At 37.0% G+C, this 24,713-nt stretch overlaps 1 protein-coding gene, 1 long non-coding RNA gene and 1 pseudogene across 2 annotated transcripts; 2 read left to right on the forward strand and 1 right to left on the reverse strand.

Moving 5' to 3' along the window:
* The first annotated feature begins 3,430 nt into the window (after positions 1-3,430).
* On the forward strand, positions 3,431-7,222 carry LOC147483321 (acyl carrier protein 1, mitochondrial-like). Its single transcript, XM_086578031.1, has 2 exons — positions 3,431-3,667; positions 6,793-7,222. Exons 1-2 carry the CDS (start codon positions 3,485-3,487, stop codon positions 6,967-6,969), a joined length of 360 nt encoding a protein of 119 aa, XP_086434157.1. The 5' UTR covers positions 3,431-3,484; the 3' UTR covers positions 6,970-7,222.
* A 4,301-nt stretch (positions 7,223-11,523) lies between these two features.
* LOC147483322 (uncharacterized) lies at positions 11,524-15,469 on the forward strand. Its single transcript, XR_015204599.1, has 2 exons — positions 11,524-11,711; positions 14,707-15,469. It is a non-coding gene; the product is annotated as an uncharacterized LOC147483322 (long non-coding RNA).
* Positions 15,470-22,360: 6,891 nt separating this feature from the next.
* LOC147483323 (splicing factor U2af small subunit B pseudogene) lies at positions 22,361-23,369 on the reverse strand (annotated as a pseudogene).
* Between the last annotated feature and the right edge of the window lie 1,344 nt (positions 23,370-24,713).

The raw sequence follows: 24,713 nt of genomic DNA on the forward strand, positions 1-24,713 counted from the left end.
GGTATGAAATCTAGTTAAGTATACATGTGTATGGTATACAACCCCCGACATTGATGGTTCACTTAGACCAAGTCCAATGGGGGGCTATATGGGATGCTAAAGTCAAATATAGCACCCCAACCACAAAAATGGCATTCCAATGGGGCTGCTAAAAGGGCCTTAAATTTGGAAGGAGTCAAAAACTCAACCAAAGTTAAGACCTTTGCTAGCAGCTGCCATAATAAGTTCTGGGATACGGACGACATATATTCTGCTGTCTGTTGGTTATTTATGTACAGACGACAGAAATTATGTCGTCTGTCTCCCGTTTTAATTAAATGGACGGACAGCAGACACTCTGCCGTCTGTACCTGGCAGACGCAAAAACTGAGAAATCTTATTCTTCTTTTCATATACAAATTCATATCCATTCCACTCCATTCATTCTATTCCACTCACTCCACAATCCATTATCATTCATTTCACAACTCAACAATCCACACATCCATTTAAATAACCAAAATTCATTCATTAAAAAAAACATCATTCAATTCATTCATTAAACATAATCCATACAAACATCAATCAATACAAACATTTAAAAAAAAAAAAAATTTCGAAAAAGAACCCTCGCCAGGTTGCCTCTTCTTTGATTTACTCCCTCGCCGTGATTCTCGCAATGTCATTTCTAGAATCTGCGCTTCTAACTCTGCGACTCTATAATGTGACTTTTGCTTCTCTTCTCGCTCGGCCACCAAATAATGATAGTATTCGTCGGTCGTAGTCATAACCAAATCGTGTATCCCATGCATTATTAGTTGTGACTCGGCACATCGCGCTCTAAGTGTTGCCTACAAAAAAATCAAAAACTTTAAGAAAAATCATCACTATAAACCAAATATAATTCAAGTTTCAAAATATAAACCAAATACTAACCTCATCTACGATTAATCAAATCCGGGACAAGGTTCGGAAGATAACTTTGATCAACATGAGGTATAGGTATGGCGACATGCATTCCTTGAGATGTAACTATGCCATAGCTCCATGGGTTATCCGGATCAGAAGGAGTTGGAACAAGAGCCTCGTAAGGACCTTGAGATGAAGAGTAGGGCTCAACAGGGTGTGGGACGCAAATCACTTCTAATAGCCTTATATCCCACAAAGTCCATGTTAGCAGCTCTGTACATGTTAGCAGGCAATATAGGACCACTTGAGACGCGATCCCAGTAACTATCGTAGTCACCATTCACATCTAAATATAGAGAAGCGTGTGGCCACAAGTCTTCATGCATTCTAAGATAGGACCTCCACTGACTGGCTCATTTTGGGATGAAAGGTGTCCCAACGATTTGGTGCCAACACCTATCGCCTGTACCACCGCGATGATATCTCCAAACTCAAAGATGATTCAAGCATTGTAAGATTATCTAAGCGACATACATGGTGAATTGCCTCATGTAACCAAACATCATCCATGGTATCTCCCTCCACATCATCAACATTTAATTGCATATATCGAGTATGAAACCATGGTGTCCACTGTATCGCCAATGTCAACCTAGTCTCGAGTTGGTTACAATCTAAGTGAATGTTGTGGGTCCTCGACCACTTCAGCGATCTTTAAATTCATTCATCCATGCTCTAATCCGTGGGACGATATCATAGTCCATGTTCGGTCTCAGAAGAGGAGCCATGGTAGGTACGTACTCATGCCACCAATACTATTATAAAAACAAATATCAAAATCAAACTTGTTCGAAATTTAAAAATTATAATACTATCATAAAGTTATAATACTAAAAATTTAAAACTTACTTGTAAAAGAGGGGTGAAGCCACCACATTGACCATCCGCAACATTAGCTGTGACTTAACATGCATGATCCAATACGTAAATCAAAGCTCCAAACATAGCACCACCCCAATCATACTGATGCATGTAATCTAACCAAACCAAACACTCTATCCAACATAATCTCAATGAACTATCACCCGTGGGGAAGAAACACTGCGTGATTAAGTAAAAATAGAATGCTCTCAAATATCTCTCCCGATTATTACTCATCGGGCACCAACCTTCGTCACTCTCTTTCGTCTTCTCCATGAACTCATTCACAAAAAAGGAAGGTTTGATACCACCTTTAGCCCAATGCTCCGGCCTTATATTCGGCCATTTTAGTTGGGCATAATCAAAAGTCGCGAACCGACCTTCTCCAAATATAATGGCCATTCCCCTTCCTACACTCATTCCCGTGAGCATAGTAACATCCATTGGAGTGATGCCTATCTTGCCTTGTGGAAAGTGGAAAGTGTGAGTTGTGTCTCACCACCGCTCGATCAAAGCGTATATCAAACCAAGGTCGGCGTTTTGATAACCACATCGAAACAATGACCCAAACGGAGATTGTAAAATTTCATTTCTTATGCCTCCAAAACAATCTCCTTTGGCAACCATTATCTTCCACCAATTGTTCACGGATGCCCAACAACATCGTAATTTCATCTCCCCCCTCCCTCCCTAAACATTTATTCAAAATATTTACTCATTAAAATTAAAGTAAATACAAATTATGATGTTAAAGAAATCAAATTTAACGATCAAATGCTTACCATATTTACACGATGAGAGATGTGAGTTTCCGGGTTTCTAGCCAATGTAACATGTGTTAGTAGATCGACTGGGTCCGGAAATTCAATTACTGGAGGGTTTTCCAAATTATAGCCTTCGTTTTCATTCTCATCGGCGTTTAGTGTTAACGTCGACTCATTTGTCAATCTAGTAACTGATTTTCGACCGAAAAATCGTTTACCCTTGTTACTCATTTTGCATGGCACCTGCAATTTAATCAATAATATCCTCTTAACTTCAATTCAAACAACACTTCTAACATTTTAATATCAATTCCAATCACGCATAATTTCACACCATTTCAAACTAACATTCTAACATCAATTCCAATTCAACATTCTAACATTCTAACATAAATTCCAATTCAACATTCTAACATTCAAGCATTCAATAAACACTTAACAATTCAATTCAAACATTCAATAAATAATTAACAATTCAAGAATGAAAATTGTCATTTTAATGTTACCTTTGAGTGAGGAGGCCGAGTGAGTGAGAAAGAGAGAGATTTGTTTGAGTGGAGGAGTGAGGATTTGTTTGAGTGGTAGGAGTGGAAGAGTGGAAAAGAGAAAGAAATTCGCTTTTTTAGTAACTGCCCTATACAGATGGCAGAGTCTCTGTCGTCTGTCTCCCGAATTTAACACATGCTAAAATGTGTGATTGGAATAGTTTTTTTGTTTTGGGCTGCTAAATATGGCTGGGCTGCTAAAATGCCTATGTGGCACATTTTAGGACTCGAAAGTGGTATAGCTAGTAACATCATAAATATCGTGACCCGGGACGATACTTTAACAATGTTGGCATGCCGGTATATTGGAATGACATAAATAATTTGTTTCCAACGAGAGAGAAATAGGAGAAAGAGTGTGTGCGGATGGCGTTGAGAGCAGCGATACTGGGGCACATTCGAGTATTACCAGCTGTAACAAAACAGAATGTGACGAAGAGCAGATTGAACCGTTGGATGTCATCACATGACGATCATCTGGACAAAGAAGAAGTAATTGATAGAGTTCTTTCTGTTGTTAAAAGTTTCCCCAAAGTTGACCCATCTCAGGTCTGTCTCTGTAACTAAATTTCAGATCTAGTTGTAGTGCTAATTGTTTCTTCATTGTTTACTTTTTCACCATGCTTGGAATGCACATAAAAATATTAGGTGATAGATGCTATAGCCTCTTCCATGGCAAGGATTAGTGATGTAAATAGGGATTTGCTATTTAGACGTCTCTTCTAGGAGATTATAATTAATGAAAATCCGTCTTGGAACTTTGGAGTCAAAGATACCAAAATGAGATCAGTAACTCTTTGATGCTGGCATGGTTCGAGCCCCAGACCTCTGGTATCATCACCCAAAGGTTTTACCGACTTTGCTAGTCGACACCTGGGTCCTCATTGTCATTTCTCTTAGAAATTTGGTTTTCTTTTGGCTCCATCAGAACAAAGAAACAAGCAACATGTGGAATTTTTGTTGAGATGCATGAGATCGTTGTGATCAAGAATTTGTAATTCTGTGGGTTTGGCATTTCAAGGAGTGGAGTTGGGCAATTTGGATAATTTAATTTTAGAGACCAATAGACCATTCTGGTCTATGGGCATACTACCTGTGTATCAAAAGCGTTGTAGATGTAGACGTCACGGGGAGGCATCACATGGATTTATATGTTATAATTCTATCTAGCAATTCTGAGGAAGTCTATAGATGGACGGAAAATCGGGGGTTATAATTGTGTGTCCAGGTGATGGGAACTAGTTTTTAAGATAATCGACTTTTCTACCCGGAACTTGTAGTCCATTTCATTTTGGGAGGGGAAAAAAGTAGAATTGACTCTAATAAGTAGTTTTAAGGGTCTTGAATTATTTTGCCTCTGAGGGTGTAGCCTCAAGGCTTTTTTCGACCAAAGAAGGGCCCCTAGGCGTGCATCTCTATGCGTTTTTTAAACACTGCATAGAGTGTTTTTTGGCAAGTAAAGGCAGTGCCCTTGGAAGAAGGGTTGCAGTGTCTTGATTTCGGTCTAGCAACCTTGGTTGCTGAGTGGTCAGGTCAGAATTCTTTATTGCTATTAGTATTGTAAGTGTTGCTGGTCTTCAATGGAGTTGGATTTTGTAGGAGTGACATGCTTCTGTCTTTGGTGGAAACTTGGTCAGGTGAATCTCCTGACATTGGATACCCATCTCTGTTTTCTAGTTTTTGTACGAAATAGCATATCGTCAATATAATTATTCAAAAACAATATCAATCCATTTTGGGACCTTTGGTTTGAAGGAATCTAAAAGATTGGGTGATAGATGCTATTTCCCTTGCAATGGCAAGGATTAGTGACGTAAAGTAGGGATTTGCTATCTGTATCAATTACTGACGTCTCTTCAAGGAGATTATAATAAATGAAATCCGTCCTGGAACTTTGAAGTCAAGGAAACCAAAACGATTGGGTTACTGTTAGCGATGACCTAGCCCCCCTTTTGGCACGATCTGTGACAACCCTTTTGTGACACAAAGTGTGCTTACGTGTATTTGGTTTGCACAAGAGAATATAGCATCTTGGGCCTCATTGGGCTTTCTCTTAGAGGTTTGGTTTTCTTTTGGCCCCATCAGAATAAAGAAAGAAGCAACATATTGAGAATTTTTTTTTGAGATGCATGAGGTCATCGTGATAAAAAACCATTTTTTTTTGTGGGTTAGGCATCTCAAGGAGTGGAGTGGGACAGCTTTCGATGATTGTATTTTGAAGACCTTTGAGAGTAGCAGAATGATTTATCTGCTCTTCGTGGTATAAGTAGGCCTTGATGACTCAAGATTCTTTGATTCTTATTTAAAAAGTTAGAGATCATGGATAGGAGAGTGCTCTGGCAAAGACATCTGTTTTCTCCGCTACATGGGTAGAGACTACCTGTGTATCAAAAACGTTATAGAGTGTTGACGCCACAGTTAGGCATCACATAGATTTTTATGTTGGAATTCTATTCTGCACTTTTGAGGAAGCTGATAAATGGATGGAAGATCTGGACTTCTGGGGTGTTAGAATTATTGTGTCCCAGTGATGGGAACTAGTTTTTCAAATAATCGATTTACAATAAGTTATGGATTGGGATAGACTTGAATGAAATAATATTACTTGGACTGTTGAGCTGATCCCAAAATTTGGAATAAGGTGATGTGGTCATCCTAAAGTAGTTATGAAAATATTAAAATGGAGAGAAAAAGGAAGAAAGCTATGGTGCACGGTATGCCTTGTACCCGTGTGACACGGGTACAATACCGATACAGATACGGGCCCGGTATGGCTGCACAGGGTGTTCCCACATAATCTTAAAAGAAAATAGAGATGGATGAGAAGAAATACTGAATCTGCCTAAGAATTTCGACCTAAAGTAAGTTGAAAGAAAGAGAAGGAAGAAAAAGTGTGATTTCTTCTTAGATCTATCTTCTTCTTCGATCTGTCTTCTCGTCTTCACTGACTTTCTTCTATTCTCTAGCTGTTTTGGTGAAGGAGGTGGCTGCTGCTTTCGGGTTTCTCTCCTTAATAGTTTCACACAAGTTAATGGGCTTATTTAAAGTGAAACACGGGCCAGTTTTAAATCAGCTGTAATTGCTAATTGGGCTGGACATATGGGCCACTTTAAAATCAATTCTAATTTCTAAGAGTGTTGGACTACCACTGGAATTGTTATAAGCAGAGGCCCATTAGATGATTCCAAGCCCAGTTTTCTTTTTAACCACATTAGTGTTTACTTCCAATTATTGGAGGATGGAACTGATGGAACAGACTAGTTATTAGACACAAAGTCTTTGACTTCTCCTAATGTGTATAAAGTGTTAAAATGTATATCCACTGATCCACTTCAATGTGTCAACATGAAATAGCTTTAAGAATTTCCTTGTTAATATAAATAGATTTCTGATGCTGGTATGATTCTACTTTGCAAAATACCAAAGGGTACATGCAATGTTTGGAGCAAAGCTGGTGTATTATTTGCAGAATGTCTGATTGTAAATCCTAATTTTCGTCAACTCCCTTTCACATAATGATCTTCCCATAATATTTCTTAAACTCAGTAGTTCATGATTTCTTTATCCTGGGGGCGGGTTTCAAATATCAAATGATAGTGTCTACCTATTTCCGATCCTGCCTGCTCATCTGCGCTCTGTCCATTTTCATTGACAATGACTTCTTTAACTTGCAGGTGACTACAGATGTCCATTTTCAGAAAGATCTAGGCTTGGATAGTTTGGACAATGTTGAGATAGTAATGGCTCTCGAAGAGGAATTCAAGTTGGAGATTCCGGACAAAGAGGCCGACAAGATTGACTCCTGTACCCTTGCTATTGAATACATCTCTAACCACCCAATGGCTGGTTAGTTTAAGTAAGAGCATATTTTCTTTATCAAGTTTCGTACTGTGTTGTGGTTTATAAACTCCTCCTTTTGGAAGACGATGGTTGGATTTCTTTTAGTTTTTTGTTGACTGTGGATGGTTGTAGCAGTTAGATAATTGAAGATAGGCGGGAAATAATTTGAATCTGCTTTGACAGTTGTCTTTGAGATTTCCATGCATGATGATGTAAACATTGTGGCAACTTTTTTTTTTCTTAATTTTGTTTCCATTTGGTTTCCCTTGTGCTTCCCTCATCTAAATGACTCTGACAGTCTGTCCTGGGTTTTCTCCCCTTCATCAATATGTTTTACACAATATCCTGTTCGATTTCCGCGTTTGTACGAGCGTGTTAGGTGTACTGTTGGCCTGTTGTTCATCAACAGTTGAAATCAATTCTAGCAGTTCAAAATATTTCATGCGTATTGCATAATGTGATCTTACCTTAATATTTGTATTCTGGTTCTTCTAGTAAAGTCCACAGAATTAGATTTGACTGTTCTAATTTACATGGATCAACTCCTGTCACAAATAAACTCTTCAATGAACATGTAGAAGTTGGATTATAGGGGACTACTATTAGCGAATTAATGATATACACATTCATGTTTTTGTTTTCTCATTTAGCTTTCCACTCTGCTTTCCTGCACGTTAGAAATGATGTTATCCATTCTGTATCAAGAATAAATATCGAAGAAGTAAAACTCTTGTTTGAAAGCAGTCTCATCTGTTCTGGTTTCAAGTATGATTCATTTAAATTTCTCAAATCAGGATATCTTAATCCATGGTTGGTAGTCCACTAGTCCTGCTGTTATCTACAAATATTTTGTTAGTACATACAATCAGAAGTAATGGGTTTCTGCTTAGGTGCCATTAGGTCAGCAGTTAAAGAAAAATTAATACGAGGCGCGCTACTTCATTTTGACCCCCATTCCTTAAAACATTTCATTTGTTCAACCTGTAGCTCTTGCATATATGTGAGTTTTGAGATTTTGTAGGATACGATTAGAAAGGTACAGGGGACCATTGGAACTAGAATCTAGATGAACAAACATTGCACTCATTTAGGATTATCGAAAAAAAAAAGACATTGCACTCTTTATAATGTGAATGGGAAACCTTAGGGAGTAAAGATGCCCTGAGAGATTTGGACCATTTTATGTACCAACTTGTAATGGATTGCCGCTGGTTTCGTTTTAAAATCAACCCATCAGAAATGAGAAAAAAAGACGTAGTCCAAAATAATATCTCCAGTTTGTACTGCCCAACGCTCTAACCATTCCAACAATCCAACCAAACTCCTACCAAATGGATGTTAAATGTTGTTGTACATGGACTGATGGACGTGTGGTCCATTCCCAGTAATACTCTACATTTGGTCCCAAATATATAAGGGGTCGCAGAAATTTGGCCTTAAGTTATTAGAGCATCTTTAGCAGAGCAACCAAAAAAACACCAAAATTTTGAACAAAAAAAACATAAAAAAAACATCAAAAAAATAGCCCAACTTCTTGGTTTTGCCAAACTTAAAATAAAACTGGCGGTTTTGCTAAAAACTTCACTAACCGACAAACCCCAAGCCCACGGTTTTAGCAAAACCGCTGCGGTGTTAACACCGCATGCTACTTCTATATAAATAGCTCCAAAGCCGCTACGTTCATCACTTTCACTTCTTTTCACAATTATAAAACCCTCTCCTTAGTTTAAAAAAAAAAAAAAACTACCTAAACTCTTAAAATTTGATATGGATCATTTTGAACCTTTCGACGATGATGATTAGCGATTACCATCGGGCGACATTGGCGATGAGGGAGAAGAACCCGAGGAAGTAGAATACGGTGGGGAGAAGACGGTGGGGAGAAAGAACCCGGGATGTCGCGGATATAGACATCTCTATGTCTTTGGAGTATCGGATGAACGACTTCGATTGAAATTTGCACCGGGAGAAGCACTTGATATGGAAGTTGTGTCTTCTACACGTGATACAAAACACGTGTCGAGTCACGATGGCTAATACTTTCGAGGTAATTAATTAGTTTTGATTAAATATTTTGAATATTAATTAGTTGAGTTGGACCAATTAATTATTTATCTTATCGCATTTTTTTTTAATATCGGCATGTTGTTGACTACCGAGGTTAGATCGGCTTTACTTGGTGTTAGAGAGTGGTGGAAGGTTATTAGGAGTTTGGATGAGTTTGTACATATTAGAGATAATATTTTGTATACACCTTTGGGTATTTTGATTGATCTGGATTATGAGAAAGGCGATTGGGCGTGGTCATAGCTTTAGTAGAAAGATGGTGGAGTAGAACTCATACATTTTATTTTCCTTGTCTTGGAGTTAGGGTTCACACCACTAGACTTCACTATGATTTCACGGATTGAGTATCGGTATGAGACCGATACCTTTTCATACAAATTATGAGAATATGAATAGTATGCTTATGAGTTTTCCTCATTTGGAGTGCGGATGCTTATGATTCTTCCGGGATTAAGTTATCTCATATTAAGATCTGCATATATGGAACCCTCTTGCATCCCTGATACACGAGCGAGTTAGCTTTGGATCGCTCTCTTGGGTAGTGAGGGTCTTGTCGATTATATTAGGGCTTTTTTTTTATGTTTTTATTGGGCATGTTTTGTTTCCCAATGGTCATTCTACCGCGGTTGACCGGATATTATGCTTATGTATCCGATTTGCATACTATGAGAGATTATGACACAGGTAGCTCGGTATATGCCACATTGATATCGGCGTTAGATAAAGCTTCACAAACATTCGAAGTAGAAGTCCTCAGATTGCAGGATTCACGGGACTTTTAGAGATTTGGTTTTATGAATACTTTCGATGTCTTTGTCCTAACATAGACATGATTGCTGATACTCACCCTAGATTTGCTAGTTGGTCAGGACCTCACTTGACTCATAACAAAGGGCATATTAGGAATAATATCTGTATGGCTCGTGCTCAGATTGATATTAGATCATTGTCATCTATTGAGTGGAGACCTTGGCATTTGTCTACTGCCTTTGATGATCCAGTTGTACAGCATGCTTGTGTGTTGTCACGTCACAGAGTTGTGTTTGCCGCACGTGACTATATGGTTTGGTACTATGGCGACAGATGACTGGACGTTATGGAGTTCCATGTGCTCCCATGCCAGATGTTAGTGAGGCAAAGTTGTGGGGTAGAATTCAAGTTCATGAAGTTCATGCCAGTGGTGGTCCTTGGCCAGATGCGTCTTCTTTTGTTGTTGAGTAGACTGCTGATCAGTATTATAGATGGTGGAACCGTGTCTCCATGGGTTCGTTGTTGCCTCCTATTGGTCGAGCTAGCAACTTCGAGTTTGTGGGCCTGGAAGGGATGAGACGTGAGCTATGTATTCCTCATCCGCCATGATTTTCAACCCCACCCTCTCGAATGCATATCATCCAAACTCATTAGTAATGCGCGGTAATCCTCGGATGTTTGCCGTGTGTGGACTGATGGGGAGCCTACTTATATTTCCATTCCTCGAGGTGCCTCATGCTTTCGTTTCTCGAGTTAGAGCAGCGTATTGATCGGTATACCATGGTGAGTTTAATTGTTTTATTTATCTTCTTCATTATATATATAATATGTACTCTGCTTGTATTTTCTTGGATTTTTAGGAGGTTCTAGAAAGATATGAGAACCGGGTTCTTATGTTTGATGGGATGAGGGGGCCTGCCCTATCATTATAGCCAAGAAAGAGAGGATGCATATTCTCGGACATATATCGAATCAATCAACGTGCGTATGGCCGAGACTTCGGAAAGCGATATGAGGATATCACGACAAGTGTACACGCAGCAACATCAGGGATATGAGGAACTTCAGGCTAAAGTAGTTAACCTCCGTGCAGACAGAGAAGATCATAATTCTCAAATTAGGAACTTAGAGGAGCAGCTTCGGAACGTCCAAATAGAGAGAGGAGAGGGATCGAGTGGTAAGGGGCGTAAGAAGAGAGCTAAATAAATTTGATGTAATATGATAGGTTTTGGATTATTTTAGATATTATATGATTATATCATAATCATAGATTTTGGACTACATAATCATAATCATAGGTTTTTAATTTTTTTAATTTTTTCGATTTTGAATTACAATTCTTAATTTCTTCAATTGCACAATTGTTAATTTCTTAACTTCTATGCACAACTCATAATTTTTCAAGTTCTATGCACCACGTTCTAATTTTCGGAAAAAAGATGCAGCGGTTTTGGCAAAACCGCCCATTGAAGCCTGAAGCCCACGCTTGTTTTGCCAAAACCGCCATAAAAACCCATTTAGCGAAAGCCCAGCGGTGTTGGAAAAACCGCGCGTCAAAACCGCGTGAGTGATTTGATAGAGCACCAAACCTGGAACCAAATATTGGTCGATTTGGTGTTTGGTTTGGTGTTTTTTTGGTATTTTCATCAACATGTAGTGTACCAATGTGGCAGTACTCGCTACTCGGTAGGAACATATCTAGCTATTCTTACAACAGTATCAGCCTATCAGGGAACATCATCCATCTCACACACGTTTTATAACTGCCCTACTTTTAAGGGATTACTACTACTGAATCACCAAATGCTCCACTCTCATTTCTTCTCCTAAACCAATCTTATTTCTTGGCTGCAAGCTTGTTCTATCCACTACTCAGCAATGGTTGCCTTTTCTTGGGACGTTCAGTCATAAGTTCTGAAGGATTTTAAATTTTTAGGTATGTTTTTTCTCTGCTTTCCTTATTATTGATTATGTTCCCTGGAAGTATTTTTTTGTTAGTGCATTGTTTCTCATATAAATGTCAATGATAAACTACTATCTAATGGTTTTGTCTAAAACTTTACTGTTTTATGGAGATAGTAACTGACACTGTTATATCAAAACCACAAGAATTAGTGAACGAATTTACACCATATCCTGCTCGACTCGATGCTGATAGTATGCAGTCAAAAATTAGGTTTCGGTTCTCCTATGCACGAACTGATGTTACCCTCCTTTGTTGTGGTTGCGGACTCCACATTACTTTTAAAAGACATAGATGGGTTGCATATACTCTTGCACCCCAGACATTGAATCCTGGTTCCGTCCCTGTCATATAGTTTTCACCCATCCAAGTGATAAGGTAGTACAACATTATACGTCGACCGAGTATTATTCATGATTCATGACTTCATGTGAGGCACATGGTTTCACTGCAATAAGTTCAATGGCAATACAGTGTTGCCCATCTGCTCTGTGCAGTGCGTGCTCCACCAGTGATGTCTATATATGTAGACTTACGAAATGCACTGGTCTTGGGTTTACTTCCATTTATATATCAAAGAAAATCTCTACTAGATGTCTAGATGTCTAAAGTTGTAGTCTACTGAAATTATTTTCCTTCAAATTGGATACTGAAGAATTGGTATCAGAGGAGTTCTGGAAACCAGTAAGCATATTTAATTGCTTTTAGTTGGTTTAACTTTTAGATCATAGCTACAATTCGACAGGGCACATAGGCTCCCTCCACATCATCAGGGGAAAAAAAGCATATAGGTTCCGCTTCCTGTATTCGAAAATCACTGAACTAAGTTGGCAGTTCAATGTCAGATGGGACAGATTCCAAGTAATCTGGAGTCTGGACCGCTTGACTCTTTCCTGGTTAGTTAGTATGATCTTATCTAATTCAGTTAGCAATAAAAGGAAATTCATCCACGCAAACCACTTGTCCCGACAGATGCTAATTGAGTCAATCAATCTATCAATATAATGGTAATTAGTGCCAAGATACTTCTTGGGAGGAACACGCTAAGGTTGTGCTTAGTTCGAGAGATGAAGATTCTTGTACAGTAGGGAGTGATAGGGAAGTATATTGCGAAGAAGAGGGAAGATAAAACGATGAAAGAAGGTAAGTAGACTATACAGTATACACACTGCAAAGTAACAGATGTGTAACTGTGGGATCCAAACTTGCAATGCACAACTTGTTCAGTTCTTGTTCCGTTCCTTAGAAATTCATAGACCTGTAAGCCTGTAATCATGGAGGTTCCGGTATTAGAACTTTTGGGGATCGCGGAATTTTTAAATGAAAAGAATACAACAAAAATAACAGGATTGGCACAAAAAATATCCACTTACTCGCTTAGTGATATCATCTCCTATTAAAAAATTGATTTATATCAAAACAAGCACCCATACCGTTGTAGAAATTAGAAACGTATGGATCAATTGGATTATGACGTTGTTGAGGTGCATGGGGATCTTAGTGTTACGTGCGAAATTGCTAAGGGCATGCCTGTCATGTTCTTGTCGATCAATATTATCATATGAGTTAACTTTATAGTAACCCCAAATTTGTTCCTGTTCCCAAACATTAGGAGATAACACACGCGATACCATAAGGGCATTTTAAGCATTGGTTTGAAACTCACCCCCTGGTGTAGCAGTAGAAAAATACGTTATTTTTTATGCAGGATTTAGTACTTTGCAGCCTTGCAGGTGCCAATATACTAACGTAATCTCTAATCCAAAAGGTAGTGTAATGCAGATTCTTCCTTCTGTCGTATCAAAAACGTTTTATTCACACTATTTTGAAGCAATTGAGACAAATAAATGACTAAATACCTGTAGGAATTCAGGAATGCTTAAAGTAATTCTAAGAATAATTAGTCTTGATATTAATGCTTGTAAGCTACATCTTTTGGGCAATTGGGCCAACTATGTGGCCATGTGGGCCTAATGTTTGAGGACAGTATGCAGTGTTCTAAAAAACGCTAGGCGGTAGTCAGGCGGTGGGAGAGCGCCTAGGCGGTTTTTTTTCCTAATATATATAGTAATATACACCTATACTACAAAAAAATGAAGAAAATCATTTACCATAATTCAAAAAATAAACACAAACAAAGATACTTATTACAAAAATGTTTAATAGTTGAAAAATATCAAATTCATATAAAAACATACTCTTTGTTATAGTGACATATAATTTATATTAGACTTTAGTTTTTTAAACTCATTCAAATCTTAAGCCTACACGGGCCTTTAATTTTCGACATATAATCATTCAAAAAAATAAAATAATAACTTTGACTGGACCGCTTTAGAAGCCGCTTTAGCCCGCTTTAATCGGTCGCACTTAGACTCTTCTAGTCGGTCCACTGATTTTTAAATGACTTAGGCTGGCGAAGTCGGTTAAGCACCACCTAAGGCGGCCGCCTAGACCGATTTTTAGAACAGTGACAGTATATATATAATACATTCTAGTATCACAAAAGTAGTGTGAATGTCGTATTTGTTTGTTTAATTAAACTTGTAAACCTTTCCATACCATGGAAATCTGGTGACCCACCTCTGTCATTTCACTCATATGAGAACGAAAAATATTGTTTGTTGATTTTGTCATTCGTTAATAAAGAACAGAAGAGTAGCAATATTTTCTAGGGGTACTTTCTAGCCTGTGATTGCATTTTTCACCTCTCATTTCTCTTTGAACTTGCTTTGAAGGAAAAGAAGCTCTTTTGGTTGCTTGGTAATTTGAATTCACAACTTCACAAGTATCATGCCTTTTCTTTTCCTTTTTATTTTTGTCTATGATTTTTGAAATATAAAGATTCAAGAATTACCAAACTAACCTTACATACTACCAGATAAGATCATCCTACGCTCTTATCTCGCATTATTTTTCTCTCTCTACATTGATTCGATCTTATATAACTTTTTTTTCAAACTTTCAGCAAAGACCCATTGCACCACCAGTATATAGTAGTCACCTGGAAGAAAAACAGAAAGTATTTCAAGTAAGAAAGATTTGCATCCTATAGGAAAAGAAGAAAGAAAAATGACAACTCCCTTTCACTTGTTCTTTTCTTTCTCTTTTCTTCTCCTCCTTCATGTTGCATTTGGCAAGGATCTCATTGACCAAACATGCAGAAAGGCAGCTGAGGGTGATCCTAATGTAAATTTTACTTTCTGCACGACCACTTTCGAAGCAGTCCATATCAGTAATAAGGTCAATCTTAGTGGACTTGGAGTTATCTCAATGAACTTGGCCAAATACAATGCAAGCCATACCATGTCCTACATTCAAAAGCTATCGAAGTCCAGGACAATTAGACCTTATGTGAAGGCTTGTTTGAGGGATTGCTTCGATCTTTATTCGGACTCCATCTCCTCACTGAATATTGCTATGGACGACATAAAAGTTGAGCGTTATGACGAAGCCAATGTTGAGATTAGCGCAACAATGGATACTCCTGTGACTTGTGAAGAAGGGTTTAAGGAGAGGAGAGGTACCAAATCTCCATTGACTAAGAGGAACAACGATTTGTTTCAATTGAGTGCTATTGCTTTGTCGATTATCAATATGTTGTCTCAAAGTAGAGTCTAGCTAATCCATCCATGTGTTTCTCTCTTTTTCAGTTTTATGCTCGTCTCATGTATAAGACAATAATTGGACTTGAACTCTGTTGTTAATCTAAGCAAAATATGTTGAGACTACGTTGTATAATCTGGCCCATAATTGTTTTTATCCAATCCTGGCCTGCAATTTAAAGTGATGCAGCATGTAAATTAGTACATCAGTTGAATTGTAGCATAAGAAATAGTTTAATGCAAGTAAATTATTACATCTAATCTAAGACATTCTGAAATAGTTTAATGCAAGTAAGTTACGCTATAGTTAATTACATCTAATCTAAGACATTCTGAAATAGTTTAATGCAAGTAAGCTACGCTATGGTTAATTCATTAAACAATTATTATTATCCTTTTTTTAAGAAAAAAAAAATGGTTAGGGAGTTGTATCCTGCTACAAGTGATTACTAGTTTTCGAACCCGGCCCTACTTAAATTATTATGAAAATTATTAGTAACTATTTAGAGTTATGAGATATGAATATTATATTTATCACTCATCTAAATTCACTTGTTAAAGTAAGCAAGTAAACTACTTTCATAGGTAATGATTGCACGTGTTATGAGTTTCTCTTCCTCGATAGTAATCTAAGGTATGTATAGATTCTTTTTACTCAATAGTGGCTAAAGCAAGAAAGTATGATCAATAATCTTTTACTAATCCTAGTGTCTTTTTCATCTCTAATCTCATCCATACTTCAAGAAAAAGTTTCACAATGTAAATGTGTCCTTGGTCAGAGTCTTATTTATTAAAAAAAATTTGTTGCTGTATAAACTTGCACTTATTAGGACTTTTGACACATCAGTAGATTTAAATAGTAACTTAAAATGTTAAATAAGTGTGTCGGTGTAACATTATTGCTTTGAAAATAAGACATATTGTAAACACTTGTTTATGAAATGGGCTATGTTATTTTGGTTTGGTCTCTGCTTATTTTAAATTTTGTTTGTTCGGTTTATTTAGTTTATTTCATTTTTCATTGGAAGATCACGTGAACTGATATTTAATTGTTCAAACACAAAAAAAGAAGAAGTTCTGACGTCTGAAGTTTGTTTTGGTGAAAGTGTAGAAGTTCTTCCCTCATCGATCCTTACACATTCAGCCACAAATCCATTTCCCCTAAACTCATAGTCCTCGCTCTCTGCTCTCTTGGTTTTATATTCATTGTAGTCTTACTTATCTACTACAGTAGACGCCATGGATGGGTAAGTTGTTTTAGTCAAATATTGTTTTAGTCCAATTGCTTAAGATACTTAAGAGACAAAATCGGATTAATTGTACATGTGCATGTGTTGTGGACTTGGGTGTTCTCTTTCTCCTAATTTATGTTTTGGCTGAATTGAATATTTTATGTTTGATTCGACAGGTTTAGTAGTAAACCTGCATCAGGAGTAATATTTAAGAGTATGGATTGGGAAGACAAATGTGTGGTTTTGCAAACACATAAATGGATAGCAAAGTCCAAGGCTAAAGCACATATGTTAGTTGTGGATATTGTTAAGAAATATCAACTGTTGTTTTGTTAGTTGTAGAAAGTTTGTGTTAGTTTTTTTGTTTTTGGAGGGCACTTATTTATGTTTAGAATTGTAATATTGTCTTGATACTTTGCAAGTTTGCAAAAAAGCTTATACCATGACATATGCTTATATTATTGGATATAGCTTGGCTACTAATTTTGAAGACGAAACAGATAAATGAGCACTATTCTTGATCTTTAGGCATTCCTTTAGGCCTACATATATTTCTAAATATTTTTTTTTTTTAGTTATTGGCAAATGATGTTCTAAATCCTCGAGTACGCGCCGTTGGATTTACCCATTTAACTACTCCTTATAAGAGTTAATTTTTCATTGCTTCCGCCAATAAATTTGGGTTAATGTTCGTATGTTTTTAGGTTCATTCGTTTCAGGCATGAACTTCAGTGAAATCAGAAGACTTTTTTTGTAATGCTACAGTTCGAATAACACATTAAATACGAATAGGACATAAATGCAAGTTTATATCTATACATTCTTCTTTCAAAACTTCAGACTACATTATTCTTTCAAAACAACGTTATTTTGCTACAAATGAAGTAAATAAATGAAATTAATGCATATATAAAGTTTAAAATAAGGGTTTAACATTTAAATAAAAAAAAAACACTATTTGACCAACATAATAATTTTTTTGTATTCAAGTACTAATCCTCATGTTTTTCTTCTCTTTATTATTAAACTATCTATGTCCTTCATTCCTTTAATTTTTTCTTCGAGACCATTTATCTTATCTTTGTTGTGTTTATCATCAACCAAACAATCTAGCATAATATTTCTGAGGATGTCGAGTTGATTTTGCTTATCATCAACCAAACAATCTAGCATAATATTTCTGAGGATGTCGAGTTGATTCTGTTTCTCTTCAACCTCTTTTCTTTTCTTCATAAGTTCATTGAAATTGAAGTCTTCAATTTCTATATCACGCTCATGCTTTATAAAGCGATATTGGCGTAAAAGCTGCTAAATCCTCTACTTTTGCAATAGAATATGTAGTGCTTCCATAAATTTCTTTAACTACGACGTCTTCATTGTTAAAGAATAAGTCTTTTGGCACCTTTAATTTTACAGTGCTTTTGAATCGTCCGTTCTCTAATTCGGTGTTGTAGACCGGATCTTGTTGAACGTTAAGTCTATTTTCTAGAATTTCCTTTAGCAATTTTTTTTTACATAACTTATAATTTTCATAAGCCATTATCTGCAATATACATAATAAAATTTATAAATTCTTGATCCAATACTCTTTAATATAACAAAATATGAAATGACGTGAGAAAATAATTGTAAATAATGGGGAAGAGGAAGAAAATAAGCTATCTAGTTTTTTGGTTTGACTACGTGATTGGAAGTTTACTTTTCGTAGGATTCTAGTTTTGTATATATCTTAAATTTGGATATTTTGGCCATGATTAGATCTCCACTTCTGAAGAGATTCTTCAACAGCGAGCTTCTCTCTGTTTGCAACCTCCACTCTGTTAGTAGCCACGATTACGACACGTGTTGGGTAATTTGAAATTTAGATTTTGAGTTTTATAGTGTGGGCCCGTGCAAAACGTTTCAAAAGTAGTTAAAGCATTTTGAAAGTGGCAAACTTGGTCAATGACGGTCAACGCGGTCAACTAACGGTAGGGGGACTTAAAGCTAAGAAACGAAAAAGTTTTGATCCAACGCAAATACCTATATTATTGGGAGGAGCTAAAGCTAAATCACCCTATCTTAAATTAGACTTTTTCTTTCAATTAGCTAGAAGTTATTGGGATTTGAAACTTATACGTTTATTATTGGGCCTAGGGTCCAAACTTTTTATAATATATGTTTTAAGCTGGTATAGTATCACAACTTCTATTCAAATTTGGCTATGCTACATCTTTTTCCCACGCATATTGATATTGCTCTTTTTACTACGTTAGAGATTTACTCTCTAATTTGGCGAAAAATGCGAATTCAAAGATTTCCTTACTCACGATTTTTGTGTTCATAAAGTTAAAGTAAGGATTCGAACCAACCTAAGTCTAGGACAACTACAACTTGGTTTTTACTCTTAGGGAACTAGTGAGTAAGTTTAATACTAATACTAGATTTTTTTCTTACACAAACATTAAGATTCAAATTCATGCAACTAAGACACAATACAATTTACTAAAGAAAAGGTGGAGAGCTAATCCTCCTCATGTGAAGATAACTTTTGTTGTTGATTTTAATAAATTCATTTTATTTTTTCTAGACTCATAGACAAGTCCTAATAGAAGAAAACTTGATCCCTAACATGTATGGCTTATCTCTAAGCTCATACATATTAGCAAGTGGAATCAAACAATGACTTATCTCTAAGCTCATCACTTTGATTTCTAACTAGACACTACACCAACTATCATTTTGGGATAGGATGTAGGTCTAGTTGTTCTTCCTAACCAACTTACTAAACCAACAACAAATATTTTCCCTCACATGAGTTGGATTAACTCCCCAAAAGGGAAGTTAGCTCATGATCCTTGGGATAAAGGATGGCAAGTTAGAAGTACAAAAAGAGAGAGAGAAAAAGGAAGAAGAAGACTAACTATATAAACTCACTTGCTTTCTATTTATTTTCTAGAAGAAAACCAAAGTTTCCTCCATTAAAACTATTACAAGCTTTTCTTACAAAACTAAAAACTAAATAATAAAAATGACTAAGAAACTAAAATAATACAAGGTAAGGAAAAAGAAGTCAAGGGAGTAAATGGAGTGTCCCCCTTGTTTTGTTTTTCTTCCCATTTGAGAGAAATCTCATTTCCTCCCATGTGAAACATCAAACCACATTTACTTCATTTTTATCCACCACATTAAAACAAAGTGACACCTTGCCTTTTTTTCACTATTAACACCTAATCTAATTAATTACATGCAAGGTGTCAATTTTGCACCAATAATTTGTCATTTTTGTCTTGACATGCTCCATGATTGATGACTCATCCAATCTTGTGGGCGCGTATAGTGGGTCCTATGCGATCCCAAAGGCGGTCCGGTCTTTAGGCAATTTTACAACTTCCCGCCTATGCGTAGAGTTCATCGCCCTGATTGTCTGAGCAGCTCACTTGTCGCATTCAGAGTCTTGGTTCAAAAGGTAGGAGCTTCGGAAGTTTGATATTTCTGTGCGGATTTGGAAGAATTCATATATATGTCGTTCCTCGTGCTTTATTGCAGGTTTAAATAATATTTCCATGTTTACTGCGAATACCTGCAAAAGTATGAAAACATATTTATTTTATGATTATTAAACACATAATTAACCAAATTTATATGTCTCAATGGGGTTTCATAATACACTTTTGGGTGCTTATCACATATTTCATCCCAAATTGTCAATTTTATAGGATTAACAATGTTGCCGCTTGCTATTTTAATAAAACAGCATCCCCTATCCTCAATTCCCTACTGGGAAGCTCAATTCGAAGACTACGAATCTCGTTAAAATTCTTCAACACTTGTGTGGTTGATTGATGAATCACACCACTTGATGATGATCCAATCTCATCATTTGACCTAGAAGCAGTAGTCGAATTTTTAGAACAACAACTACGCTTTCACCTTTCAATAACTTATCGAGGCATGTCAGTGCATGGGTTGTGTGTTAAATGGGGATTTGAGAAGAACTTGTTTGTTGCTTCGGCATTGGTTTTTGTTTATGTTACTACAGGCAGGATTTATGACGCAAAAAGAGTGTTTGATGGGATGGCTGAAAGAGACATGGTGGTTTGGGCGGTGATGTTTGCTGGATATTCGCAACATGGGGAGCCATTGTTGAGTTTAGAAGTCTATATGAACATGGTTTGTGAAGGGGTGGAATTAAATGGTGTTGTTATGGTGAACTTGTTGTTGGTATGTAGTCAATTGAGGTGGTTGAAGCATGGGAAGAGTGTTTATGGATTGTGCATGAAGATGAGAAGCAACATTAGTATGAGAGTAAGTATATTGATCATATATATATATATATATATATATATATATATATATATTTAATATTTTCTTGTGTGCATAGCTATTGCATTATTTGCAAGACCTCAATATAATAATAATATGTTAGAGTATAGATAAATAAAAAAAATTGGCATAATGGATAAACAAAAATTTGATGGATCTAATACTATGTTAATCCTCATCCAATAGAAAATTCAGCTAAAAAATAACGTAAAAAATAAATTTTGTTAGATCTAACAATAAGCTAATTCTCATCCAATTCTGATAAATTATTTGGAATGCTTAGGTAGTTCATTTCCCAATTTGGTCATCCTATAATCAATGCTTCATTTATTGCCTTCAAATAGGTATTTTCTTTTCTCAAGTGTTCAATATATTGACGAAGTTGTTTTTCTCTAGTATTTGCTTCATGTAGCTCTTCATGTTTAGTAATGACTTCTTTGTGGTTGACGTCTAAAACCTCAAATTTGTATATCTACTGTAGAATTTTTCCTTCTTATTATTACCAGGGGAAAAAATTACTAACCTCCAGTGGAAGGAATTTGGAGTCCTTTCTAGGATGGTGTACCAGGGAAAAACCTTCAGTCTAGGAAAAAAAAAACCTTAAAAACCTTTCAAAGATGGTGTGTGCTTCATGAATATTGATGTGTTTTCTTATGATTTGTTTGGTTTTTGTTTAATGCTTCCTGAATATTGATGTAGGTCTTTATATATAGTTTAATATGACAGCAGTTGTGTAGCATAAGAATTTTGTCGTTGATCTATTAACTAATCCATATTCATGAACTCCATATCCATATCCAATAACTAATACATATCAATTAACTAATCCATTAAGAGTTGGGCAGTTAGTATTTTAAGGTAATATGTTTTGAAAACGAATGAGGCTCCAGCAATTCAAATCTATCGCAGCCTCATTCCCATTTGACATTTGACATATAGTGTAGTTCTGATTCGCGTAGAATCAGTATGTGTGTAATACACATACGAAGGATCTTTGGCACAACCAACCCCTCGAGTCCTCGACCTTTGTAAGGGATCTTTGGAACTTCTCAAGTAATATGGCAGTGTTAATTAACATATGCCCATTTTTCAGCCATCAAAATTCTGATCAAAACAATATTTTGTATTATGGTAGTACGATTGGTATGAAGGTTGAAATGAAATTCATACCCATGTCATAAAAGAATAACACATGGGCTTTAGAGGAGATGGGCACATTCCATGGGTTCGAGTTCAGATATCTAGAGCTTGCAGGCATGCTAAAAAGGCAAGAGTCATGTTCGGATTAGAGCAGAGCCAGAGAGTCCACAGTCATGTTCGAAGTAAGAATTTTTGATTGAAGAGTACTACAAATGCGAAGATTAGTCTTCCAGTCTGCCTAGCTAGCTAGGAGGTTCGCATTTTGCATGACAGCCTGTGCCAACTTAGGTACATAGTGCATGCCATCTTTCTTCATTTTGTTAATGTAACATGTTTGTAACTATGACTTCTCTGAATCGTGCCTCCCTCCCTTTCCCCTGTTCCACTCTTCAATCCTTGCCCTTTGTTCCTCATTCCCTCCCTTGCAGAACTTCCGGTGTGCCTTGGGCTCCCATGTCGTCTTCTCCCACCATTGCTTGTCATATCTACCATGCCTGTCAGGCACTTCTTCGACAATTTCCATAGTAATCCCCTCGATCTCGATAGTCCCCAAGCCCCTCCGAGTGTCTTCTGCGGTGTGGGCTCATACTCTGCCGACTACGACTCCCCGTAGAGTGACGGTGGTAGGATCCATAAAGCTTTTCCTCAAGTCCCCGCCAATCTGTTTGACGTGCATAAAATTACAGTAACCACCTCTGTTGCGGTTGTTCTCCTCAAACTGTCGACATATAGCCTCACGGAAGTCGGTAACGGGGAGAAATTAGCAATAATGGGGCAGCCAGAATAGAAACGGCCCTGCAAAGGCTTTCAAAGCAGTAGCAGCCTGGTCTTCTTCAGTGAACTGAACATAGACATTGCCAACCATGTGATCAGCGAGGTTGTCGCAAATGTTGAGACTCTCAATCTCGCCAAACTTATGGAGCTCCTCATAGATATCCTCGTAAAAGTCTTCAAAGTGTTTCTGGATCTTGCGAGGGTCAATAGGTTGTCCTTGGCCATCGACACCAGGGGTGATCAGGTTGGGGTGCTGGTACATGTTGGAAAGAAGGAGAGTTGGGGACAACTTCCATTCTTTAATTTCAACATTTATTAATCTGGCGCGTGCATTGTATATGTGTTGCAACTTAGAAGAATTATTTGGATCTCGCTCTTTGATGACATTAAGAACCTATTTTGGCTTGACTCCACGTAAGGACATCTGAAACAAAACCTTTTGCTCCTCATGTGTTAGCCTACCCCATATGTTCTGAACACCAGTGTCACTCTGTTTTGAACACCCTCCAGATCTTAAATTCTTTCATCTCTTGTGCTGCCTGGTAATGTGGTGGTTTCCGCGTATTTACATTCATTGTGGTCGCCCAAAGCAGTTGGATTCTGATCCTTTACCCTGTTTCTTGCAAGTTCATTTGTGTCATTGGCTACACTATACCGCACCATTAGGGAATCATCATCCTTGTTTCCAAAAGATGTGCCGGTCTGAGAAGCATTCATTACCCTATGCCTAACATTCACATTATCATAACCCTCATTATCAGAAGCAGAATCGTAGGTTGTACCAGTGTTCCTCTTCTATACTATATGTTGTAACCTATAGAATCGTAGGTTGTACCAGTGGAGTAACCTATGAAGTAGAAAATCCAACCCACGGTAAAAACTAATCCAAGAGCAAGTTCACCAAGACCCAACACCAAAAAGAACACTGACATCATTTTCAAAGAATTCTGATGTCCTCTCTACAACAAAAAAATAATTCACAATCCTCGTCACTAAAAAGGCTTAACAATATATATAATAAATCAAATACCCACAAATCTTGAAAATTTAACTTACTTGCCAATGGTAGGAATAGTTGTAACAATCTCTCCAAGCTTAAGCTTATACAATTTTGTTATGTCAAGATATGTCGCTACAAATCGTGAATAGATTCTATCTTCTTTTAAATTAGTGAGAAAGGGCACTGTGGTTTTATCTAGTAGGCACTGTGGTTTTATCTAGTGCAAATTTGATAGAATATAATTCCAATGCAAATTCATCCTTAAGCGAATCACATCATCGGGAAGGCTGTTCTTATCAATGGAGCAGTCTACGGTGGGTATAAATCATCCTTTTGCTCCAACACCATTTCAATTAGGCTAGCTAGAGTCAGGATGGGGTGGCTAAAGGCAATCTTATAAGACCGATCTCTATCCTATCAAATTCCCGTAAACAGAGAAAAGCATAAATGAAGCAAATCAGCAGTCTTAACGATATTGATAACATCTAGATGAGAATTTCTTCTGAGCCCTATCTGGAATAGAAGCAATTGGTTCAGTTGGGCCTATTCCTTCCCAACTTACTCAACTTCTTCGACTAATTCAACCAGCTGCTGTTCAATCTCGAAATGAAAGGAATGCACCTGCCTTTATCTCTGTTGCTGGGCAAATCCAAAGTCCCCTGTTTAAGCTGGAAAGATAAAACGATATTTAAGGGACAATTTGCAAAAAGAGTTAAGGAGAAATAAGGTTTTGGGGGACTCGTGGGTTTAGAATCTTATCCGCGATTTTTTTTTCACTCTAGTAACTCTCCTGATTTATCGTAATTAGTATGGACACGTGGACCCTCTAGCAATGCTTCCTCAATTGAGGAGGGAGAGCTATAATATATATAGAGATTAGTGTTGTGAGGAGCGACCTCAAATATATGTGAGTACGTTT

This window comes from Coptis chinensis, chromosome 8, assembly GCF_015680905.1.
Source record: "Coptis chinensis isolate HL-2020 chromosome 8, ASM1568090v1, whole genome shotgun sequence".
Taxonomy (NCBI): Eukaryota; Viridiplantae; Streptophyta; class Magnoliopsida; order Ranunculales; family Ranunculaceae; genus Coptis; species Coptis chinensis.